General features: G+C 33.7%; 1 protein-coding gene across 1 annotated transcript; it reads left to right on the top strand.

The window, feature by feature from the left end:
* Window positions 1-701: 701 nt before the first annotated feature.
* Window positions 702-15,186, top strand: SULT1B1 (sulfotransferase family 1B member 1). Its single transcript, XM_057728269.1, has 7 exons — window positions 702-968; window positions 1,444-1,572; window positions 4,872-4,969; window positions 7,617-7,743; window positions 8,382-8,476; window positions 11,626-11,806; window positions 14,979-15,186. The coding sequence occupies exons 1-7, from the start codon at window positions 821-823 to the stop codon at window positions 15,089-15,091; spliced, it is 891 nt and encodes a 296-aa protein (XP_057584252.1). The 5' UTR covers window positions 702-820; the 3' UTR covers window positions 15,092-15,186.
* The last annotated feature ends 7,262 nt before the right edge of the window (window positions 15,187-22,448 follow it).

The raw sequence follows: 22,448 nt of genomic DNA, 5'->3' as shown, positions 1-22,448 counted from the left end.
AAGAAAAATTCGTTGGATAAGATTAACATCATATTATACATATCAGAAGAAAAAGTTAATGAACATGAAGAAATATAGCCATAGATGTTATCCAAACTGAAACACAAAGAGAGAAAAAAAAGATTTTAAAAAATGAATAGAGCTTCAGTGAGCTGTGAACAACTTTATGTGGCCTGCATTCGCAGAAGGAAGAGAGAGAGAGAAAAAACTTTTTTTTGAAGAAATAATGACTGAAAAACACAATTCTCAGAAGTTCAATTAACATAAAGCATAGGCACACAGACACAAACCCATGAAAGTATTCATACCAAGGCATGTCATAATTTAATTGCTCAAAACAAGTGATAAAAAAAAAGAATATCTTAGAAGCAGACAGAGAAAACAAATGCATCATACACAGGAGAACCAAGGTGAGAAAGACAGCAGGTTTCCTGTGAGGAAAAAATGAGGTACAACTGATAAACGATGACTGATAGATTTATTTTGCCTTAGGTCCAGATATTTTTTAGCATATTTCTGTGAAATGGGATTTTTAATTCAAAGTAAAAGGTGCAGTTCTATTTCTTTCCAAAGCTTCCACTAAAGACCTTTGATCTGCTTGTCACTGAGCCAGCTGCTGCTCTTGCAATCTACAGCTGTTTACCCATAAAAATGCCCTTTGTATTTAGATCTCTTGTGCTCTGTGTGTTAAAGGCCAACTCTGTCGAGTTGCAGTGTCTTAATAACATTAGTTACTCAGTTTCTTATTTTTATCCTCTTTTTTCTCCATGATTTGATTGTGTAAATATTCTATTAAGTATTTCTACAGTCTGGAACAAAGATGACTTCCCAAAAAGACGTCCTGAGAAAAGATCTGAAGCTAGTCCATGGCTGTCCCATCACCTATGCTTTTGCAAACAACTGGGGAGAGATTGAGCATTTCCAAAGCAGGCCAGATGACATCGTGATAGCCACTTACCCCAAGTCAGGTGAGTTTTGTGGCCTGACGATTGCAGGTCTGACCTCAGCTTTTGTTTCCTAAAAATCAGCTTCTCTATAAAATCATTAACATCCTAAATAAAATTAGTATTCCTAAATCAGTCTAGCTATCTACTTTGAGTATATTAAAATGGACATTTGGGGCATAGAAAGCGAAACTCTGTAGAATTAATTTTTTTTTAATTTTTAATTTTTTACAATAAACTGCATATATTTAGAGTGTACAATTTGGTATCCCAATCTCCCAGTTCATTCCCCCACTAACCCTACCTGCTTTCCCCACTTGGTGTCCGTATGTTTGTTCTCTACATCTGTGTCTCTATTTCTGCTTTGCAAACTGGTTGATTTGTACCATTTTGTAGAACTAATTTTATAAGATAATATATTAAGATGGCTGGCTTCCAACAGGGACTTTTTTCCTCAAGATTCAGGTGAAGGTTTTAAACATGTCATCTTTTGTCACAGGTACCACTTGGATTAGTGAAGTTGTGGACATTGTTGTAAATGATGGAGATATTGAAAAATGCAAGCGAGATGTTATAACTGTTAAAGTTCCAATGTTGGAAATGGCTCTTCCTGGAGTAAGGACTTCAGGTAATTTTAAATCACCCAGGAATTATAATTTTGTAGTATTATTTACATCACATATTAATTACTGTATATGTGATTTACATTCAAGGAAAATGGAGTATATTTGGTAACATAAAATGGAAGTTTGCAAGCAATACAATAACCAAGGAATACAGAGAAACTGTAGTTCAGTCCATTGCATGCACGTCAGGTATGATAATCAAAGATAAAAGAATTTTGTTACAGAAAACAGCTAAAAATCTCATTGAAAAAAAAAGATTCTTATCTTTTACTGTGTTTTGTTGTATAAAATTTGGCATTTTAGAACAGTACTTTCTTAACTTAAAACATTGCTGTAATTAAATAAAGACATACCAATGCCTCTTAAAATATAAAATTTGTTATTAAAGCAAATCATTTTTCATTGCACAAATATTTACTGAGTGCTTCTAAAGAATTATGCACTGTGCTACAGACTAGATATAAAATGATCAGTAAATTAGATGTGTCCTATCCTCAAGGAGCTTACAGTAATATTGTGACATTAAATAAGTAAATATGCTAACAATATGAATATTGTTAGTCTAAACATATCCAGAGAATAGGGCTGTATGAAAGGGAACATCTGGAGATTTTTACTTTAAATTAGATATTTAGGGATATTAGCTCTGAAAGGAGACCAAAAGCTTTGCGCATAGCTGGAGAAAGCATATTTCAAGAACGTGAAGTAGTAGGTGTGAGGGCCTGGAAACAGAAAAGACCTAGATATAGTCCAGGGACTAAAAAAACAACCACAGCCAACAACACAAATGAAAGAATGGAAAAGTGAAGTGCAAAACAATTGGAGACAAAACAGGGACCGATCATGCAGGGCTCGTAATTCTTGAGAAATACTCAGTGAGCTAAGAGAGAATCAGCAGAGTAGCATGTCCTGTAGGCAAGTGAGAAGGGTTCAGAAATCGAGGGCTGGCCCTCAAATGCTGCTAGAAACCTCGGCTAAGAAGACAGTAGTATGGTGGTGAATGTGTCTATCAATGTAAAGACACAAATTCTCTCCCCTGCTGGAGCTAGTTACTTCCACCAGCAGAGAAGGACCAACGGAGAGGGTATCATTCCTTCTAAGAGCAAATGCGAAAGCTTGAAACTAAATGATTATTCCAGGACAAATAACCAAAACGAATGCAGAATGAGTTAAAACTCCAGAGCCATGAAGTATGAAACAAAAAAGTGATAGAATCAAAGTAATCGTGGACAGAGGAGTCAGATTACTGGTGAGAGATGGGGGTTGTGGGTGGGGAGTGAGGCTATGCAGCATGGCCAGAGTGAGTAGGTGAGGTTCAGCAGGTAAAGGAGAATAAACTGACACTCAAATTTACTCTGGAGCCTGACTGTGCATACTTGCGATGTCATTACACAGTCCCAACATTCATATTTATGCATGTAACGGGTTCATTTAAAGAAACTCACGTGGCAAAAAAAATCACAAGACAGAAGAGGCTGAGAAATCTTTCAGTGAAGTTAAGAGGCGGAAGAGGAAGAACAGATAGTGAAAACTTTATAAAAGAAACAGACATAAAATTTAATGTCATGGGAATTAAGGAAGTGTGAGTTGTGGAAGATTATGATTTCTCATTCCTATATGCTGGGTAAGGTGGCTGTAGCTACCAGGTCAGTAGAAACATAAAGAATTACCTAGTGGAATTTTACAGGTGTATAATTAATGGTTCTAGATAAAATCTAGGATACACAATTAAATTTTAAAATCAGGTAAATACCTCTTTTATTTAGTATAAGTATATGCCAAATATATTGCAGGGGAGATATTTATAGGTATCTGTTACTTACCTGAAGTTCAAATTTAACTGGGATTCTTGCATCTTTATTTCCTAAGTCTGTGAACCCTATCTGCATTGATATTAAGGGGTTCTTCTTGATACAAACATGTGCTATGGTTGTAGCTGTATATTCTACAGAATATTCATTGGTGAACAAAACAAGCTTCACTTCTGCTCTTATGGAATCTCCTTTCCAGTGTGTTTGGGAATGAGGATGGAGAAGAGACATGAGAACTGACAGGAAACAAATAAGTATAAGCCGTGAGACAAAAATAAGTGCTGTATAGAACATTTAAAAAGGATGATTTATTAAAAGCCGAGTGGCTTTATAACATATGTCGTTAATTTTATGAACAACTGAAGCATAGGATTGCTTTGAATGAGTCAGATACAATTTGGGGCAGCTGTGTCTTTGTGTGCACAATATGGGAACATAATATAGATAGGATTAACAGGTAATCTAGAGGTTAGACTGGGTGTAAGTAACATTGTGAAAAAATGCACAGGACTTTAAGATTTATTGGAGGTGAAATCTGAAGGAGGTGACAACAATAATTGAGATTTTAGGGACTGATGACTCTGTAAGGGATGTAATCATTAACAGATAAATCTGGGATGTGATAAAGGCCACTGAGTCCATTAAAAAATCATAAATTAAAAAGATTAGCCTAGCTCTCCTGGTCTATATCAGAAATTTTCTAAGTATGCTTTTACCCCAAAAGTGCCTTCAGACTGGCCAAGTCACTTAGAGAGTAATTCAGGCCCCTGGGCTCCTCCTAGCTCTTCATGTGGAAAATAAATGGATATTTTCTTTCTCAAGGAAGTTCATGTAATCCTTATCCAAAGACTTAATTTGAAACTTAAGTTCTATCACGTATTAGCTGTATAACTTTAGAGAGTTCAGCCAGCAGCCGAAAATTGTACAAATTCATTTTGTATATGCATAGCGTATATATATATATATATACACACACACATATATGACACATAAAGGAAATAATGAAAATGCAGGTAGAACAGGTGATGCTCTACAAAGGTATCTATACTGCAATAGCTGCTGCAAAGCAATAGCCGATGTGAGAATTACCAGTTAACAATATCTCTGACATATAGGAAACATTTTTGTAATTACTTGTAATAATGCAAAGGTATGATAAAACTCCAAATTGCTAAGGTTGGTATTATTACTTGTCAGTTTGGAGATGAATAAAGTGAAGCTTAGAGACTCTGGGATACTTTCAGATGTTTCATGATGAGTAAGTGATAAAGTTAGGATTTGAACCCAAAGAGGCTAATCACAGAACCCAAGCTCTTAACCTTTAGAAAACATTGGCTCTTAGAATCAGATAAATGATGCTTGTGATTGGTTCACAATTTAGCTGCATTATATACTGCTCAAAAATATTTTGAGAGGTTGGTGGAGAAAATCAGGAAATGCAGGCTCCTTGGAGACTCTAGTATCTCTGTAACCAAACTAAATTTCACCAGGTATAGAACAATTGGAGAAGAATCCATCACCCCGACTTGTGAAGACACATCTACCAGTTGATCTCATTCCTAAGTCTTTCTGGGAAAACAACTGCAAGGTATAGTCTAAACTGCAAGTAAATTTTTTAATGTGGCTTTTAACCCTTTGTCACATAGTAAAACAATTGCTCAAATGTTTTGTTTCCCTGTTACTATGAGAAGTATACTACATAAAAAAAAAACAGTGTTCCAATTAAAAAAATACGTTTTAGCCTAAGCATACATACTCAAGTTTTCCAAAATTATGCAGCAACAGAATCCTTATCTCAGCACAATATTGCTACTTTTATTTCCCAGCCATCCTAGATAGTCTGACCTTCTCTGAAAACTCAACATAAGGATGTCAATTCTTATTTAATTGTTTGGTAAAATTCTTCAGTGAGACATTTGAGCCTGGATATTTGCTTTGGAGAAATTTTTAAATTTAAAACTCATTTTTTTCAATAATTGTCAAGCTATTCAGATTGTCTTTCTGACTTTTGCTAGTTTGGGATATGTGAAGAATTCTAAGTTGTTGAATTTTGTAATGAAGTGTTGTTAATAATATTTCCTTCTTATTCTTTCTTTTAACAGGCTTTATTTTTTATAGCAATTTTATATTTTTAAAGCAATTTTATTTTATTTTATTTTTTTAAGCTGTTTATTGGAATATAATTGCTTTACACTGTCATGCCACGTTTTGCTGTACAACAAGGTGAATCAGCTGTATTTATACATATATCTCCATATCCCCTCCCTCCAGCCCTCCAGCGACTCCCTCCCACCCTCCCTATCCCAGCCCTCTAAATCATCACCCATCATCAAATTGATCTCCCTATGTTATGCAGCTACTTCCCACTAGCTATCTAATTTACAGTTGGTAGTGTATATATGTCAATGCCACTCTCTCACTTTGTCCCAGCTTCCCCTTCGCCTCCCCCCCACCCCATGTCCTCAAGTCTGTTTTCTACAACAGCGTCTTTATTCTTGCCCTATCACTGGGTTCATCAGTACCATTTTTTTAGATTGCATATATGTGAGTTAGCATATGGTATTTGTTTTTCTCTTTCTGGCTTACTTTGCTCTGTATGACAGTCTCTAGGTCCATCCACCTCACTACAAATAACTCAATTTCATTCCTTTTTATGGCTGAGTAATATTCCATTGTATATATGTGCCACATCTTCTTTATCCATTCATCTGTTGATGGGCATTTAGGTTTCTTCCATGTCCTGGCTATTGTAAATAGTGCTTATGCAAAGCAATTTTATATTAACAGCAAAATTGAGAGAAAGTTAAAGAGATTTACCACATATCCCTTGCTCCCACATATCCATAGACTCTCTGTCATCAATGTGTCTCATCTCTCATCAGAGTGATACATTTGTTACAACCGAGGAACTTACATGGACACATCATTTATTATCTCCTGAAGTCCATAATTTACACTAGGGTTCACTATTGGTATTATACATTACATGGTTTGGTCAAATTTTTGATGACATGTATATACCATTATAGTACTATACAGTGCAGTTTCACTGCCTTATAAATTCTCTGTACCCCACCTATTCATCCTTTCCTCTCCAAACCATGACAACTACTGATCTTTTTATTGTCTCCATAGTTTTGCCTTTTCCAGAATGTCATATTGTTAGAATCATACAATACGTAGCCTTTTCATATTGTATTCTTCCAGTTAGTAATTTGCATTTAATATTCTTCATTGTCTTTTTATGGCTTGATAGCTTATTTCTTTTTAGTGATGAATAATATTCCATTGTTTGGAGGTACCACAGTTTATCCAGTAAGCTACTAAAGGACATTTAGATTGCTTCCAAATATTGGCAATTATGAACAAAGCTGGTATAAACAGGTTTTTGTGTGAACTTTATTTTTCAACTCTTTTGGGTAAATAACAAGTAATGCAATATCTGGATTATATGGTAAGAGTATATTTTGTTTTTAAAGAAACTGCTAAAGTGTATTACAAAGTAGCAATACTATTTTACATCCCCACCAGCAATCAATGAGTGTTGCTGTTGTTCCACAGCCTCACCAGGATCTAGTGTTGTCAGTATTCTTGATTTTGGCCATTCTAAAAGGTGTGGAGTTGTGTCTCGTTGTTTTAATTTGCATTTCCCTGGTGGCATAAAATGTTTGGTATCTTTTCATACTCATTATTCTTTTTTTTTTTTAATTTTATTTATTTATTTATTATTTTTTGGGGGGTACACCAAGTTCAATCAACTGTTTTTATACACATATCCCCGTATTCCCTCCCTTCCTTGACTCCCCCCCCTCGAGTCGCCCCCACCCTCCCCGCCCCAGTCCTCTAAGGCATCTTCCATCCTCGAGTTGGACTCCCTTTGTTATACAACAACTTCTCACTGACTATTTTACAGTTGGTAGTACATATATGTCTGTGCTACTCTCTCGCTGCGTCTCATTATTCTTTTAATAGCTGCAAGATTTGCTGTGATATACCCTGTTCTTTTAATTGATACTGGTAATGTATGTCTTCTCTATTTATTTTGTCAGTCTTGCTAGATGTTTATCAATTTTGTTGATTTTTTAAAAGACCCAGCTTTTTGTTCCATTAATTGTCTTAATATTTTCCTGTTTTTAATTTCATGGAATTCAAATCTGTTGCTTTACATGCCTATATACTATTTTTTTCTTAAATAAAATATCATGCATTTGATTTTCTTCATCCTTCCCCTGCAGATGATTTATTTGGCTCGAAATGCCAAGGATGTTGCAGTCTCATTTTACCATTTTGACTTAATGAATAATTTGCAACCTCTTCCTGGAACTTGGGGAGAATATCTAGAGAAATTCTTGACTGGAAATGGTAGGATGGACTTGGCTAAAAATTAATGTTATTTAAAAGTTATTTTTAATACTATTAACCATTACAAGTATTAATTTTCCTTTCAAAACACTTATTTTTCCAAATTATTAAGTACATTCAAATACCATTTAAAAATTAAATCAAATACATCTAATATTTTACTATGACCTTTAATATGTAATTAAACACTGTCTTAATGAAAATAATCTCAAATCTCTTCAGTTTCTAAAAGCCCACTCTCAGTTCCTGCTCACAATAGAAATTGTTTAACTTGCCCAAATCATTGGTTAAATCTGTTATGCATATATTTATGGTACTTAGATAAATAATCAAGATGAATACTTCATAAAAGAATAGTTTTCTGCTGTGTGAAACTAAGCATAACCTATTGGAGGTCAATGTATTTTCATTTGAAATGCTTATTTTGTACTTAATATTTTTAAAAATCGGATAAAAATCTGTACATTCATAAATGTATATACATCCATAAATAACTGATTATATATAATTGTTTAAATTAGCTTTATAGTCTCAGTTCCCTTGTTTATTAAATTCCACAAAATGTTTGTACAACTTATTTACAAACAAATTTTGATTTGATGAGTGCTTATGGAAATAGACTGTTTCTCTGGTTTTAGTGGCCTTTGGTTCCTGGTTTAGTCATGTTAAAAGCTGGTGGAAGAAAAAGGAAGAACACCCAATTCTTTTCTTATTCTATGAAGATATGAAAGAGGTAAAATGTTAGAAATGCACTCTAGATAGTTCCTCAACTACAGCCTGGGGAAAAGGATTAATATATTTTTTCAACTTAATCTTTGGAGTTCAAAATGGCATGCTTGCTTTGCCTATTTTTCATGCCTGCTTACCCAAATCTTGCTAAGATCGTTAATGACTCTGTGAAATCAATGACATTTTTATCCTCTTGTCCTTTTTAACCATTGTGTTTCTTTTGAGCACCTTTTCTTTTTAAATTTCTCTCCTACATTAATGGGTTATCACACTCTCATTGTTTTCCTGTGAATCTCTATCTATCACTTAGTCATTTTTTTTAACTCTTTGCTATAGTTTGATGATCATGTCCATGCCCACTGTTGCCAAAACTGGTTATGTGCTAATTTAACATGTTCAAATTTAACATGTTCAAAGCTAAACTTATCTTGCTTCTCAACAGGTAATCCTTTTCTTTTATTCTCCTTTGGTTAACGATGTTTGGTTGTTTATTCACTGTTCAAAGCTTGAAAGTAAATGGCCCTCATTGGCTTTGATATAGTGAATAAGCTTCCACTAGATCCTGAACATCCTGTTAGTTTACATGTCCTACCTATTACACCTTTCAAATATGCTCCTCTCCTTTCCATTCTTGCTTCCTCACTCAGTTCAGGGATCCATAAGCATTTATGTAGTTTCCTGTATGAATGAGTATTAGTTCAAATAGATACCTGGAAAATAAGTGGAAACCAAGCATATCTAGTTGTAAAAGCCTGGGCATGCAAATGAGGATAACCTGCAGAATTTCAGATTCTTGATGGAAGGCACAATATCTTTCTTGTAACTGCATGCACAGTGCCTAATATAACACCTATCACATATACAGGGGCTCAAGGTCACTTATTGTATGAAAAAATGGTTACTTGAATGAGTAAATGAGAAGTGACATCAATCCTACTTTGCACAGAAACCTTACCCCATGTAAAATCTCCCTTGCTCCAAGTATTTCTGAGAAACTCTCAGGGTATTTCATATATTTTATAAATAAAAGTCCTTTGAGTTTTTCTGCTCTGCCCAGGCTTCCACCCTCCATCACGCTTGTTTGCAGCTCATAGAGACATCTGTGGTCTAAACATTACCATTGGCCCTTTATGACAATCTGCTGTCAATACAATACATAACTATAAAACTAAAGTGATTTTGTGAAACCACTTTTAAAAAGTGGTGATACCCCTTGAGTGTTTTATTAATCAGAATTAAGTTATAAATTCTTTGTAAGAGAGAAAATCGTTCTTCTGTACCGAGTATCTTTTTTTACTTCCTGGACACCAAAGCAGCACTTATTAACTTTATGAGAAAAGCAATTTTAGCTTCTGAATGTAGTCCCTTTTCTCCATAGGATGAAAAAATATGTTTCCCAGGCTGGGCTGGTATCCATATTCTGAGTCAGACATCATGCTGCTCCCCATATGACACTTGTGTCAAATATTTCTCTCCGTATTCAATAAAAATGCCTTTTTCAGATTAACTCATACATATTGATTTATAGTCTGGCCTAATCAGTTCTATAAGAATTTCCAGATATTTTGAATCCCACTCAAACTTGCTATATACATCAAACTTAATAGGCAATATTTTTCTCCTATTATACAGTTATATTTTAGATAATATTATATAAATTATTTTAATATAAAAACAGTGATAGAACAAAACTATAATTATAGATCAAGGATAAAATTCAGAGAGAAGTTAGTAATTTACATCGGGCTTGTGAGTGTCTGCATCAGTTCTCAAATTTCGCAGTGAATGAGGTGAAAGAGAAATAAAGCTGAGGAAGATTCAGTAGGAGCCACGCACTCTCTACTTTAACTTCTACTGGTCTATAAACTAACATCATCATTGATACTTTGGCAGTGGCCAAATTATTCTGCAAATACTTTAAATACCTAACAGAAATTTCTCTCCATTTGCCTGTTCATCCATATGTTTTCCTAGTATCACTACTAAATTTTCTTTTGGCCTTTTCTTCACTATCATCATTTCTGACATTTAACTCATATTAATCCCTACATCCCTTTAATAGCCATCTCAGTCTTCTCTCATCAAGGTCTGATACGTAAGGTATTGCCAGAACTTCCCTTATAGGGAATTTCCTACCCAAACATAAACATGCACATACATTCACCACACACACACACACACACACACACACACATACACACACACAGAGTTAATAAGACATTATTAAATGCTGTTGCTTCCCTACTGCATAGCAGATACAGTCCAAATCCTTCAGCAGGACATCCAAGAATGTCCTCAATTTTACTGCAACTCATCCTTCCTGATTCATAGCCTGTCTCACTCCTATGAACAACTTAACCCTAACTCCAACCACTTTGCTTTTTTTCTCCCTTGAACGCACTGTGAGAACCTATACCTCCAAGAGTTTTAACTATTTTCTCTGCTGGAAATTCACTCTCCAATAGCTGAGAAGACTGCATTTTGGTAAACTCTGACTTATCTTTCCAAACTCAGCTTAGATGTTATCCCCTCAAAATCTTTCTAGATATAACTATGTAGATTTTAGCTTAACTTGCTAAAAAGTTACAAATATTAAGTTTATATCATTAGAATCTGAAAAAAATGATTTATTTCTCAGATTTTTTTCTTCTTATTCTCAGTGACTAGTGAATAATTTGGATCTTGATTTCTTTGCACCTTCATTGGAGTTTATTTTTAATAATTTACATCCAAGCAAGTTTTCATCAGTATTTACACTTTAAAAAAATATCTGGTTTTCCCCTGAATTTATTATTTTTGTTTTTAAATATTATTATTAAAAACAAGAAAGCAATTTTGATGAAGACAGAAAAATAAAGGCAGAAGGAATAAAGATACTGGGTCCTTAAAACATTCACATTTCAAATCTAATTACAAATTGAGCTTAAAATCATTGCTATGATCTTTTTCTCTAAATACTCTTAATATTTAGGCCAAGGTTTATTCTTATTATACTCTGAATGAAAACTAAAAATATAAGATTTAGAATAAACAAAATATTTCCGTTCTACTTTTACTAAACATAAATTATTGATATTTTTCATTTCTTTTCACATTATGTTAATGATTTATTGTTTACCATTTTCTCGGGTATGTCTCTTTACCCACTGATAGAATCCAAAGCAAGAAATCAAGAAGGTTGTTAGATTTCTAGAGAAGAACCTGAATGATGAGATCTTGGATAAGATCGTGCATCATACCTCATTTGAAATGATGAAGGACAACCCCCTGGTGAATTATACACACCTACCGAGTACAGTAATGGACCACAGTAAATCCTCTTTTATGCGCAAAGGTTAATATTTTGCTGAGTTTAACTTTCCCTTTTGCTTTCTTATGAATTACTCTGAAAGTGAGGATTAGCTTTGTAATCTCTACCGAGTTAGTTAGGCAGTTTTGGCATCAATTTCCTCATCTGTAAAATGAGGACACTAAAAATATCTACCACAAAGGTTGCTGGATTAGATTAGAAATTATTAAAGGAAATAATGCATATAAATGTTATTAACATACCTGAGTACTTGATAGATATTTATCCTCCAATTTACTACCCTGCTAAAGGGAGCGATTTTGTCAATTCTATGTGAGTCATTCAAAATTTTTTATCCCTAAATCTTAAATCATTGTTTAAATTGGCACAGGCCTCCTTCTTCTCCCCAGTAATAAAGTAATGTCACTCAATACAGTGCCATCTTCTTTAAAGACCCCTTATCATTTAGAAAGCAGTGGTCATTTTGTTAAGAAGGATTCACCAAGAGAAAGGACTTTTTTTTACCATATGAGAAGTTTTTGCTCCCTAAAAATACTGTCTGAATTATAGGAAAACATGGAATCTAAAATTAACTTAGAAAGATGACAATAGGGAAATATGGCATTCACTGTAAAAATACAGCTTTATTTCCATTAAGGCAAATACTGTATATTGTGGTTTGTCGTATATGGTTTGTGTCAAAAATGTTATTAATGATAAAAATAATACATATAACAAATTATTAACTTAATTTTGAGAAGTTATCCACCTAGACATGCTACTCTCTCTTTTCAATATTCTTTATTGAATTGGAGATAAAGAGATAAAATTTCAGTTGGTGTGCTGGGAAGTAAACATAACCATCGATTCTGAAAGAGTTACATGATTACAGATTTTTCTAACACATTTTTCTCTGTACCTTAGTGTGGTCCTAGTGTTTTCAAATTATATATATTTTTTTAATTTTCAAAAACACTACATTTAAAAAATAAGCTCCAGTATAAGAGGATAAGAGGGCAAGGCAAATTTTTCATTGCAAGTGATGCATCATAAGTTTGAACAAAGAAGACTGATACACACACACACACACATACACATTTTCCTGGTGGAAGAAACAGAGACAAAAAAAACCTCTTCAATTACACAAGGCAAATTTTCATTATGCTGGATCATTGTATGTAACTTCCAGGAGAGTTTTATCCCCAGTCATATGAAAATAGCTACCAGCCAATGATGTCTCATTAGGGTATAAGAGGTAGATGAGATAAGCTTGGTATCTGGTTTCCATGGTTTCCCCAACTTCAAAGGAAAAGAGTACATAAGAGAAACAGTCTTTACATCTCCTCTGGGAGTAGTGAAGAACATAACATTTGTGGTCGATTGGCTGTGGGACTAATCCAGTCTATGACATTCCCTGAACATTTGACTTTGCATACATTAATAAATCCACCAAAGTTCCAGCTACATCCTGACAAAGTGGAGAAAGGAATAACACCTACAGCACAAGTTTTGGGGGCAGATTTTGGTAAAAGATATATAAGCATCTACTATATTTCTTCTGACCAAAAATGGTATACATGAAAGTAGCAAGTCATATTAGTCTAATATGCTCCAATATAATATAAAGATTCGTCTATTCATTTATTCATTCATGCACTCAGTAACACTTAAAGAATACCCTTTATTCAATAGTTAATATTTAGGAAAAGCTCTTCATGAACACCTATATGCAGCTCATATTCTCTAGGATATAGATGACACATACATCTGCCTCAAGAAGGTCAATGGATACTGAAAAGGGCTCAAAAGTGAAGTATGAACAAAGGACCAGGCACAGTTTGTCCTTCAGTATTGAAGGATTCCACGCTGGATAAATCAAGGTCAAAATTTAGTCACACAACAGTAACAGTTAAGGACTTTCCTGGTGGTCCAATGGGTAAGACTCCATGTTCCAAGTGCAGGTGGGGCCCCAGGTTCGATCCGTGGTCGGGGAACTAGATTCCACATGCATGCCGCAACTAAAGGATCCTGCGTGCTACAACTAAGACTTGGCACAGTCTAAATAATTAAATAAATAAATAAATAAATATTAAAAAAATAGTAACGATGATAGATAATGTCCAATTTTATGCCTACGTATCAAACTGCAACAAAACAGAAAACCCAGGGATTTGGCCAGCATTTATTTTTTCAAAAATTTTTTATACTTCTCTCACTCTTGTGAAGCAAATGTGTTTGTGTATGCATATTTGTACTCAAAATAGATTATTAAAATACTTTATATATGACTCATTGTTTAAATCTGCACTTTCTCTTTTCAGTGACATCTTTAGAGGTGTACTATCCCAGATATGCACTATCCTCACGTACATTTCAAAGAACTATTGCCATCTGGTGAAAACAGAATCAAGTATGATAACCAGGGAAACAACCTTGTCTATGAGGATTTTTTCATTAAAAGGGTTTAAAATCTTCATAAAGCCATCATGAGTTAATAAGGGCTGCAATTCAATACAATTATATTTAATATTAAATAAATTGGCAAAATTAATGTTTTCCTCCAAATACATTGGCAGTACATCAAAATTTTATTTTTCAAATAAATATTTTTAAGCATCCAAGTACAAAAGATTAAATGTAAATTTATATCCCAACAATTTCACTTTTGTAAAAATGGTTCAGGGATTTTATGTGTTTGGTTTTAATGCTATTCTGCTCCTCTAAAATTAAAATAAGATATGTCTAGTGAATTCAGGGAACACAAGTTATCATCCAAATATCATAACATCCTCATTTATTATTCCTGTGAAAAGATACTTATCAGCTTTCTGTTTCATGGTCTGATTGTGCTCACGACCAGTCCTTTGTACAGTTTCCAAAGGTAACTCATGAAATAAAATATTCCCTGACCATTGATCCAGTGACCAGTGGTAATCCCATGACCCAGGACGATTAGAAACACTAAAAGAATCTCTTTCAGGAAACTGTTGTACAGCCCATAAATTTAGACAAGAAAATTAACCCTTATCATAATGTATCTTTAAAAGACAGACTCTGTTTAATTATGTATGGAAATAATTACCAATAAAAAAAGAAATGACCTTTTAAAATATTCAAATACAACTCTTTTCAATCTTTTCTTTTGGTATACATTAGCATTTCCTTCATAATGAAAATATTTTATTCATTCATATGTTTTCTTATTTGAAATTTTTAGGGATTGCCGGTGACTGGAAGAATTACTTCACAGTGGCCCAAAATGAGAAATTTGATGCCATTTATAAGAAGGAAATGTCTGAAACTGAACTTCACTTCCGCACAGAGATTTAAAGAGCTTAAACTGAAAATCTGAAGAAAGAAATCTGACCTGCAGTTTGTTGAAACAGGGGCAGTTACGACTTGACTTGGACAATCAAATGGTTTTATAAAGGGAAAAAAAAATGTGCTTTTAAAATTTTGATTTTTTCAGTGTCATTAATCATGTCCTCACTCACTGAGCTTCCAAATTCCCTAAAATTAGGACAAACTGTTACCTTTTTGTAGGCTATTCTTTCCTTTTTCTAGACTAGTACTGACAAGAGAGAAAGTTTCCTACTCAATCTCCATATATTGTGGTTTAAAATTAAGTTCTACGCCCAGCTAACCTGGCCCAAGTGATGCTGCTTTAACACTGGCACTATGTTTCCTAGCTCTGCCCCAATTTCCCTTTCCTGAAAACGACCCAGAACAGTGTGTTCCACTGCTGTTTTCTGGGTTTCAATTTGTTCCGAGTCATAGCTCATCTTGCAGTGCCTCTCTTGGAATTACATGGTTAACATCCCAGATAGTATGGTTCAGATTTTGGAAATGTTGTTTCTATACATAGTTTCTATTTATCCAAATTTCTAATTTTTGAGTGTGTAATTTTTAAGTCTCTAAAGGTGAAAGATCATCATTAGTCTCCCTAAGGACCTTCCCTGGGAACAGGAGCCCTGCTCTGAGTGCCTGGGCCGAGACTGAAATTGTTGCCTATGGAGAACCCTTCCAGAATTCAACAGCTTCTTCTGAATTCCTGAGAATTTCCTATATGCCATGATATTGAGTTGTATGAGCTGTTTGTATATTTTGAATATTAACGTCTTAATGGTCATATAATTTGCAATTATTTTCTCTCATTCTCCGTGTAGGTTGTCTTTTCATTTTGTCTGTGGTTTCCTTTGCTGTGTGAAAGGTTTTAAGTTTAATTAGGTCCCATTTATTTATGCCTATGTTCTCTTCTAGGAGTCTTATAGTTTCAGGTCTCACATTTAGGTCTTTAATCCATTTTTATTTTATTTTTGTATAAGGTGTTAGAAAATGTTCTAGTTTGACCGTTTTACATGTAATTGTCCAGTTTTCCCAACATCACTTATCGAAGAGACTGCATTTTCTCTGTTGTGTATTCTCGCCTCCTTTACCACAGATTGATTGACTGTAAGTGCCTGGGTTTATTTCTGGGCTCTTTATTCTCTTCCATTTATCTATGTGTCTGATTTTGTGCCAATACCATGCAGTTTAGATTACTGTAGCTTGGTAGTATAGTCTGAAATCAGGGAACATGATACTTTCAGCTTTGTTCTTTTTTTCTTGATTGCTTTCACAATTTGGGGTCTTTTGTGGTTCCATATATATTTTAGGATTATTTCTTCTAGTTCTGTGAAAAATGTCATGAATATTTTGTTAGGGATTACATTAAATCTTTAGATTGCTTTGGGTAGTATGACATTTTAAGAATACTAATTCTTCCAATCCAAGAACACAATCTACCTTTCCATTTTTTTTGCATCATTTTCAATCTCCTTCATCAATATTTCACAGTTTTCAGCACTTAGGTCTTTCATTTGCTAATTTAAGTTTATATTCTTGATGAGATGTTTCAACAGGATTATTTTCTTGCTTTTTCTTTCTGATAGTTCATTATTAGCATATAGAAAAGCAACAGATTTCTTTATATTAATCTTTTATCATGCAACTTTACTGAATTCATTTATCAGTTCTAATTGTTTTTTGGTGGAGACTTCATTTTCTATGTTCAGCATCATGTCATCTGCAAATAATGACAGTTTTACCTCTTACCTTACAATTTGGAAGTGTTTTACTTTTCATGTTTTATTGCTCTGGTTAATGTTTCCAATACTATGTTAAATAGAAGTGGCAAGAGTGGGCATCCTTGTCTTGCTTCTGATTTTAGAGGGAAAACTTTCAGCTTTTTACCATTGAGTATGATATTAACTGTGGGTTTGACATAAGTAGTCTTTACGGATTCCTCTCTATCAACTTGGATGAGAGTTTTTATCATGAAAGGTGTTGAATTTTGTGAAATGTTTTTCTGCATTTATTGAGATCATCATGTGAATATGATGTATCACATTGATTTGAAAATATTGAACCATCCTTGCATCCCTGGAATAAATCCCATTTGATCATGGTGTATGATCTTTTTATATATTGTTGAATTTGATTTGCTAACATTTTGTTGAGGATTTTTGCATTTATATTTATCAGAGATATTGGTCTGTAATTTTCTTTTTTGTTATTCTCTTTGTCTGATTTGGTATTAGGGTAATGGTGACCTCATGTAATGTATTTGGAAGAGTTCCATTCACTTTAATTTTTTGGAATAGTTTAAGAAGGATAGGTATTAGCTCTTTTTTACATTTGGCAGCATTCCCCTGTGAAGCCGTCTGGCCCTGCACTTTTGTTTCCTGGGAGCTTTTTAAATTACTAATGTAATTTGACTACTAGTGACCAGTTTGTTTCAGATTGTCTGTTTCTTCTTGATTCAGTCTTGAAAGATTTTATGTTTTTAGACATTTCTCCATTTCATTGAAGTTGTCCAGTTTGTTAGCATATAACTGTTCATTAAATTATTGTGATTTATTGCATCTCTATGATGTCAGTTATTATTTCTTCTCTTTCATTTCTTATTTTGTTCAGTTGGGTCTTCTTTCTTATTTTCTTGATTAGATTAGCTAAAGTTATATTAACTTTTTTTGTCTTTTCAAAAAACCATCTCTTGGTTTCATTGATTTATTCTACTTTGTTTTTGTGGTTTCTTTTAGTTTCTTCCTTCTGCTCACTTTGGGCTTTGTTTGTTTTTCTTTCTTTAATTCCTTTAGGTGGTTGGTTAGATTTTTCTTTTTTCTTGAGGTAGTCATGTATCACTATAAACTTCCCTCTTAGAATTGCTCTTGCTGTGATTTTCAAAGTTGTGTTTCTCATTTGTCTGGGGTATTTTCTGATTTCTTCTTCTATTTCTTCATTGACCCATTTGGTTTTTAGTGGCATACTGTTTAGTCTCCACATGTTTATGCTTTTCCCATTTTTTTTCCTTTAATTGATTTCTAGTTTTATACCATTGTGGTCAGAAAAAATGCTTGATATACTTTCTATCCTCTTAAATTTGTTGAGACTTGTCTTATGGCCTGCCATGTTGTCTATCCTGGAAAGTGTTTCATGCCTGTTTGAAAAGATTGCATATTCTACTGCTTTGGGATGAAATGTCCTAAAGATATCTGTTAAGTACAACTTATCTAATGTGTCATTTAAGACCACCATTTCCTTATTGATTTTCTGTCTGGATCATCTGTCCACTGATGTAGATTAGGTACTAAATTCTCCTATGATTACTGTGTCATTGTTATTTTCTCCCTTTATGCTGTTAATATTTGTTTTATATATTTAGGTGCTTCTGTATTTAGTGCATATAGGCTGAGTGTTATATTCTCTTCTTGTACTGGTACCTTTATCATTATGTAATGCCCTTCTTTGTCTTTTATTATAGACTTGGTGTTAAAATCTATTTTGTCTGATATGAGTATTACTACTCTCACTTTCTTCTCATTTCTGTTTGCATGAAATATCTTTTTCCATGTCCTCAGTTATAGTCTTTGTGTGTCTTTGGCCCTGAAATGAATCTTTTGTAAGCAGCATACTGAATGGTTCTGGGTTTTTTTTTTTTTTTTTTTTTTTTTTTTGGTTTGTTTGTTTGTTTTAACCCAATCAGCTACCCTATGTCTTTTGATTGGAGCATTTAGTCCATTGACATTTAAAGTGATTATTGCTAGGTATGTCTTTATTGCCATTTTGTTACCTGTTTGTGGTTCTTTTTGTCATTCTTCTCTATTCTTTTCTTCTTTCTTTCCTTGTGGTTTGATTTTTTTAGCAGTATACTTGTGTTCCATTCTCTCTAGTTTTTGTGTGTCTGTTGTAGTTTTATTTGTGGTTACCACGGGATTCATACATGTTGACCCATAACTACATCTACTTGTTTTAAAGTGGTAGTCATTTAAGTTCAGACACATTCTAAAAGATCTACATTTTTATTTCCCTCCCCCCACTTTTTTTGTTTTTTGTTTTGTCTTATTTTACATCTTTATGTAATCTCTTTAAATGTCAATGGACTAAATGCTTCCATCAAAACATGTAGTGTTTATCCCTTTACTGATTATTTAGTTATACTTGATTTTACAATTTTTGTCTTTTAATTATTGTTCTATCTTATGTAAGTGATTGATCCTCAGCCTTTACTCTATACTTGCCTTTACTACTGGGATTTTTCCTTTCCTGTAGACACTTACTTCTTGCCATAACCTTTTCTTTTCCACTTAGAGAAGATCTTTTAACATTTCTTTTAAGTTAGGTTTAGTATTGGTGAACTACTTTAGTTTTTGCTTGTCTAAAAATTTCTATATCTCTCCTTCAATTTCAAATGATAATCTTGCTGGGTAGGGTGTCCTAGTTTGCAGGTTTTTCCTTTTAGCACTTTGACTATATCATGCCACTCCCTTCTGGCCTTCAAGGTTTCTGCAGAAAAATCAGCTGATAACCTTATGGGCATTCCCTTGTATATTACTTTTTGTTTTTCTCTTGCTGCCTTTAAAATTCTCTCTTTAACTTTTGCCATATTAATTATGATATTTCTTGGTGTAGATCTGTTTGCATTCATCTTTGTTTGGGACTCTCTGTGTTTCTTGTACCTGTGTATCTGTTTCCTTCTTTAAGCTTGGGAAATTTTCAGCCATAATTTCATCAAATATATTTTTGACTTTCTTTTCTCTCTCTCTTCACCTTTTGGGAAGCCTATAATGCAAATTTTGGTATACTTGATATTTTTCCAGTGATTCCTTAAGATGCTCTCATTTTTTAAAAATTTGTTTTTCTTTTTCCTCTTCTGATTGGGTGATTTCCATTATTTTGTCTTCTGGATAACTTATGTAGTCTTCTGTATCGCCTTTGTCTTTCACAGCTGAGCTCTCCACTTGGCTACAGCCACCTTTGCCCTGATGTGGGTGCACCACAGAGGAAGTGGGGCCAGTTCAGGTGGTAGGTGTGGGTTGGAGCATGGGCTGTAGCACTCCTTACTCCAGTGTAGAGCTGCATTGTAAAGCAAGTGGGGCCAAAGTGGTGGCTAAGCTCAGGCTGGGGTGTGCACCAGGGTGGTTGAGGAAATTGGCCAGTGATTTATGCAGTTTCAACCTGCCCTCTTTGGCATCTTTGGGGAAGAAGCAACTGTGTGTATGCTCCTCATGAGTGAAGTTCAGGTTTCCCACAATCCTCCTGTCAGTCCCACCAGCACTTCAGCCAACCTAGGGGACTTGTCTTCCCTGGGCTGGGGCATCCAATCTATGGCTCAAACCACTCACTCCCTAGGGAAGGTCCCTGTGCATGTAATCTCCCTTTTTCTATGAGTCCCCTTCCAGGGGCATAGATCTTGACCTGATCACTTCTTTTCCTTTCCTACTTGATTCCATATGGACCTTTCTTACAGGCTTGTTAGTGCAATAGTCTTTCTGTAAGTCCCCAGTTAGTTTTCAGTGAGAATTGTTCCACATGTGGATGTACTTTTGATGTGTTCATGGGGGAAGGTGAGTGCCACATCCTCCTATTCCACCATCTTGATCTTCTCTTGCTTCAGTTAGTTCTTAAGTCCAGATATGATTACACACTCATAAAATCATATAGAATTCAGGATCAATTCAACCCATGTTTAATTTTTTATTGCTATAAGTGTTGAAAAAATTACTATAAATAAATAAATAAGGTGATAGGAATTTTGTTTTCCAGTGTCATTCAATTCTCTAAATTAGTTCTGACAAAACTCACACAACAAAAATCATCAAAATCACAAAAAATATTAATGAACTATTGGATGACAACACTATTAGACACTCCTTTGTTATTTGCTGAAAGCAAAGAATTGAAAGCCATCTGATATTCAAAAGGATTTTCTATCCATTAAACAGAACCATGCTTTTATAAATTCTAATAAGGATGCTAAAATGACTTTACCAAGACTTATCATACAGCTTTTAATTACTACTGCTACATTTGCACGTAAAGGCAAATTAATCTTGAAAAACATAGAAACATTAGGAAAAGAAAGTAATGGGAATTGATGTATACTGTTTCCAATTCAATATTTCTGATAAAATGTTTTCTTGTTGCACACTTTATTTTTTAATTTTAGAAATATTTTTAAAATTTTTCATAAAAATATAGTTGATTTACTATGTTATATTAGTTTCAGGTGTCTAGCAAAGCAATTGAATTATATGTATACATATATATATAAATGTATATATATATATATATATATTCTTTCCCACACACTTTAGATAAATTTTCTTTAAAACTTTGGGATTCATAATTAGCATATTAAATCTGTCATTTAAATTTATTGGTAACACCAGTGCATATTGTCATATAATTAAGTCAGATTTATTTTTATTACTATTTTACTGTTTCAAGAACACTGAAGATAAGCAGATACAAACTACTATATATAAAATAGATGAACAACAAGGTCTTACTGTATAGCCAGGGACCTATATCCCACATCCTCTAATAAACCAAATTGGGAAAGAATATGAAAAAGAATATATATATATATATATATCTGAATCAATTGCTATAACCAGTAACTAACACAGCATTGTAAATCAACTATTCATGTAAATATATATATATGTATTTACATACATATATATATGCCTTATATATATAAAGGCTTGGTTAGTTCAGGTTTAAAAAAAAGAGCAACGAAGTACAGTCAAGTAAACTCAGACATATGGCAGACAAATGGTAGAAGACTACAATATTCACAAGCATTCTCATTATCACAGCTTCCACTTTCCAGAATTTACAGAATTATAAATGAATTGCTTTAACCTCAGAATTTCTAGGTATATTGAAAAAAATATCAAATGATTTATGCTTCTAAGGACAGTGTATTTGTCAGCATTAATTTTAGCTCTCTAAAGAGAAGACCATACTAAATTAATTTTATTATCTTATGTAATAGAGGGACAAGCCTTAAAGAAAAAAAGAAATGGCTAGATTTTTCATTTACTAGACCTCAGTTAGACTTCTATTTTCATCTTCTAGTCTAATGAGAAGTTAAGTCCAGAAGTTTATGGATCATATTCCATGGAATCCCTAGAATCTGCACAGAGGCCAAAGGACTGGGGATGCAACAATGGAGTGATGGGCATTTGGCCTCCCCTCTCTAATTTCAAATACAACAGTTGTGCTTTTTTTTAACTTTTCATTTAGAATAGTTTTAGATTTACAGAATTATTACAAAGATGGTACGGAGAACCTCACACCTGGACACCTCACACTCAGTTTCCTCTATAATTAATGTCATATTAATATGACATACTTATCA

This window comes from Hippopotamus amphibius, chromosome 3 (assembly GCF_030028045.1).
Source record: "Hippopotamus amphibius kiboko isolate mHipAmp2 chromosome 3, mHipAmp2.hap2, whole genome shotgun sequence".
Classification (NCBI taxonomy): domain Eukaryota; kingdom Metazoa; phylum Chordata; class Mammalia; order Artiodactyla; family Hippopotamidae; genus Hippopotamus; species Hippopotamus amphibius.
This window is presented reverse-complemented; position numbering and strand designations above follow the sequence as displayed.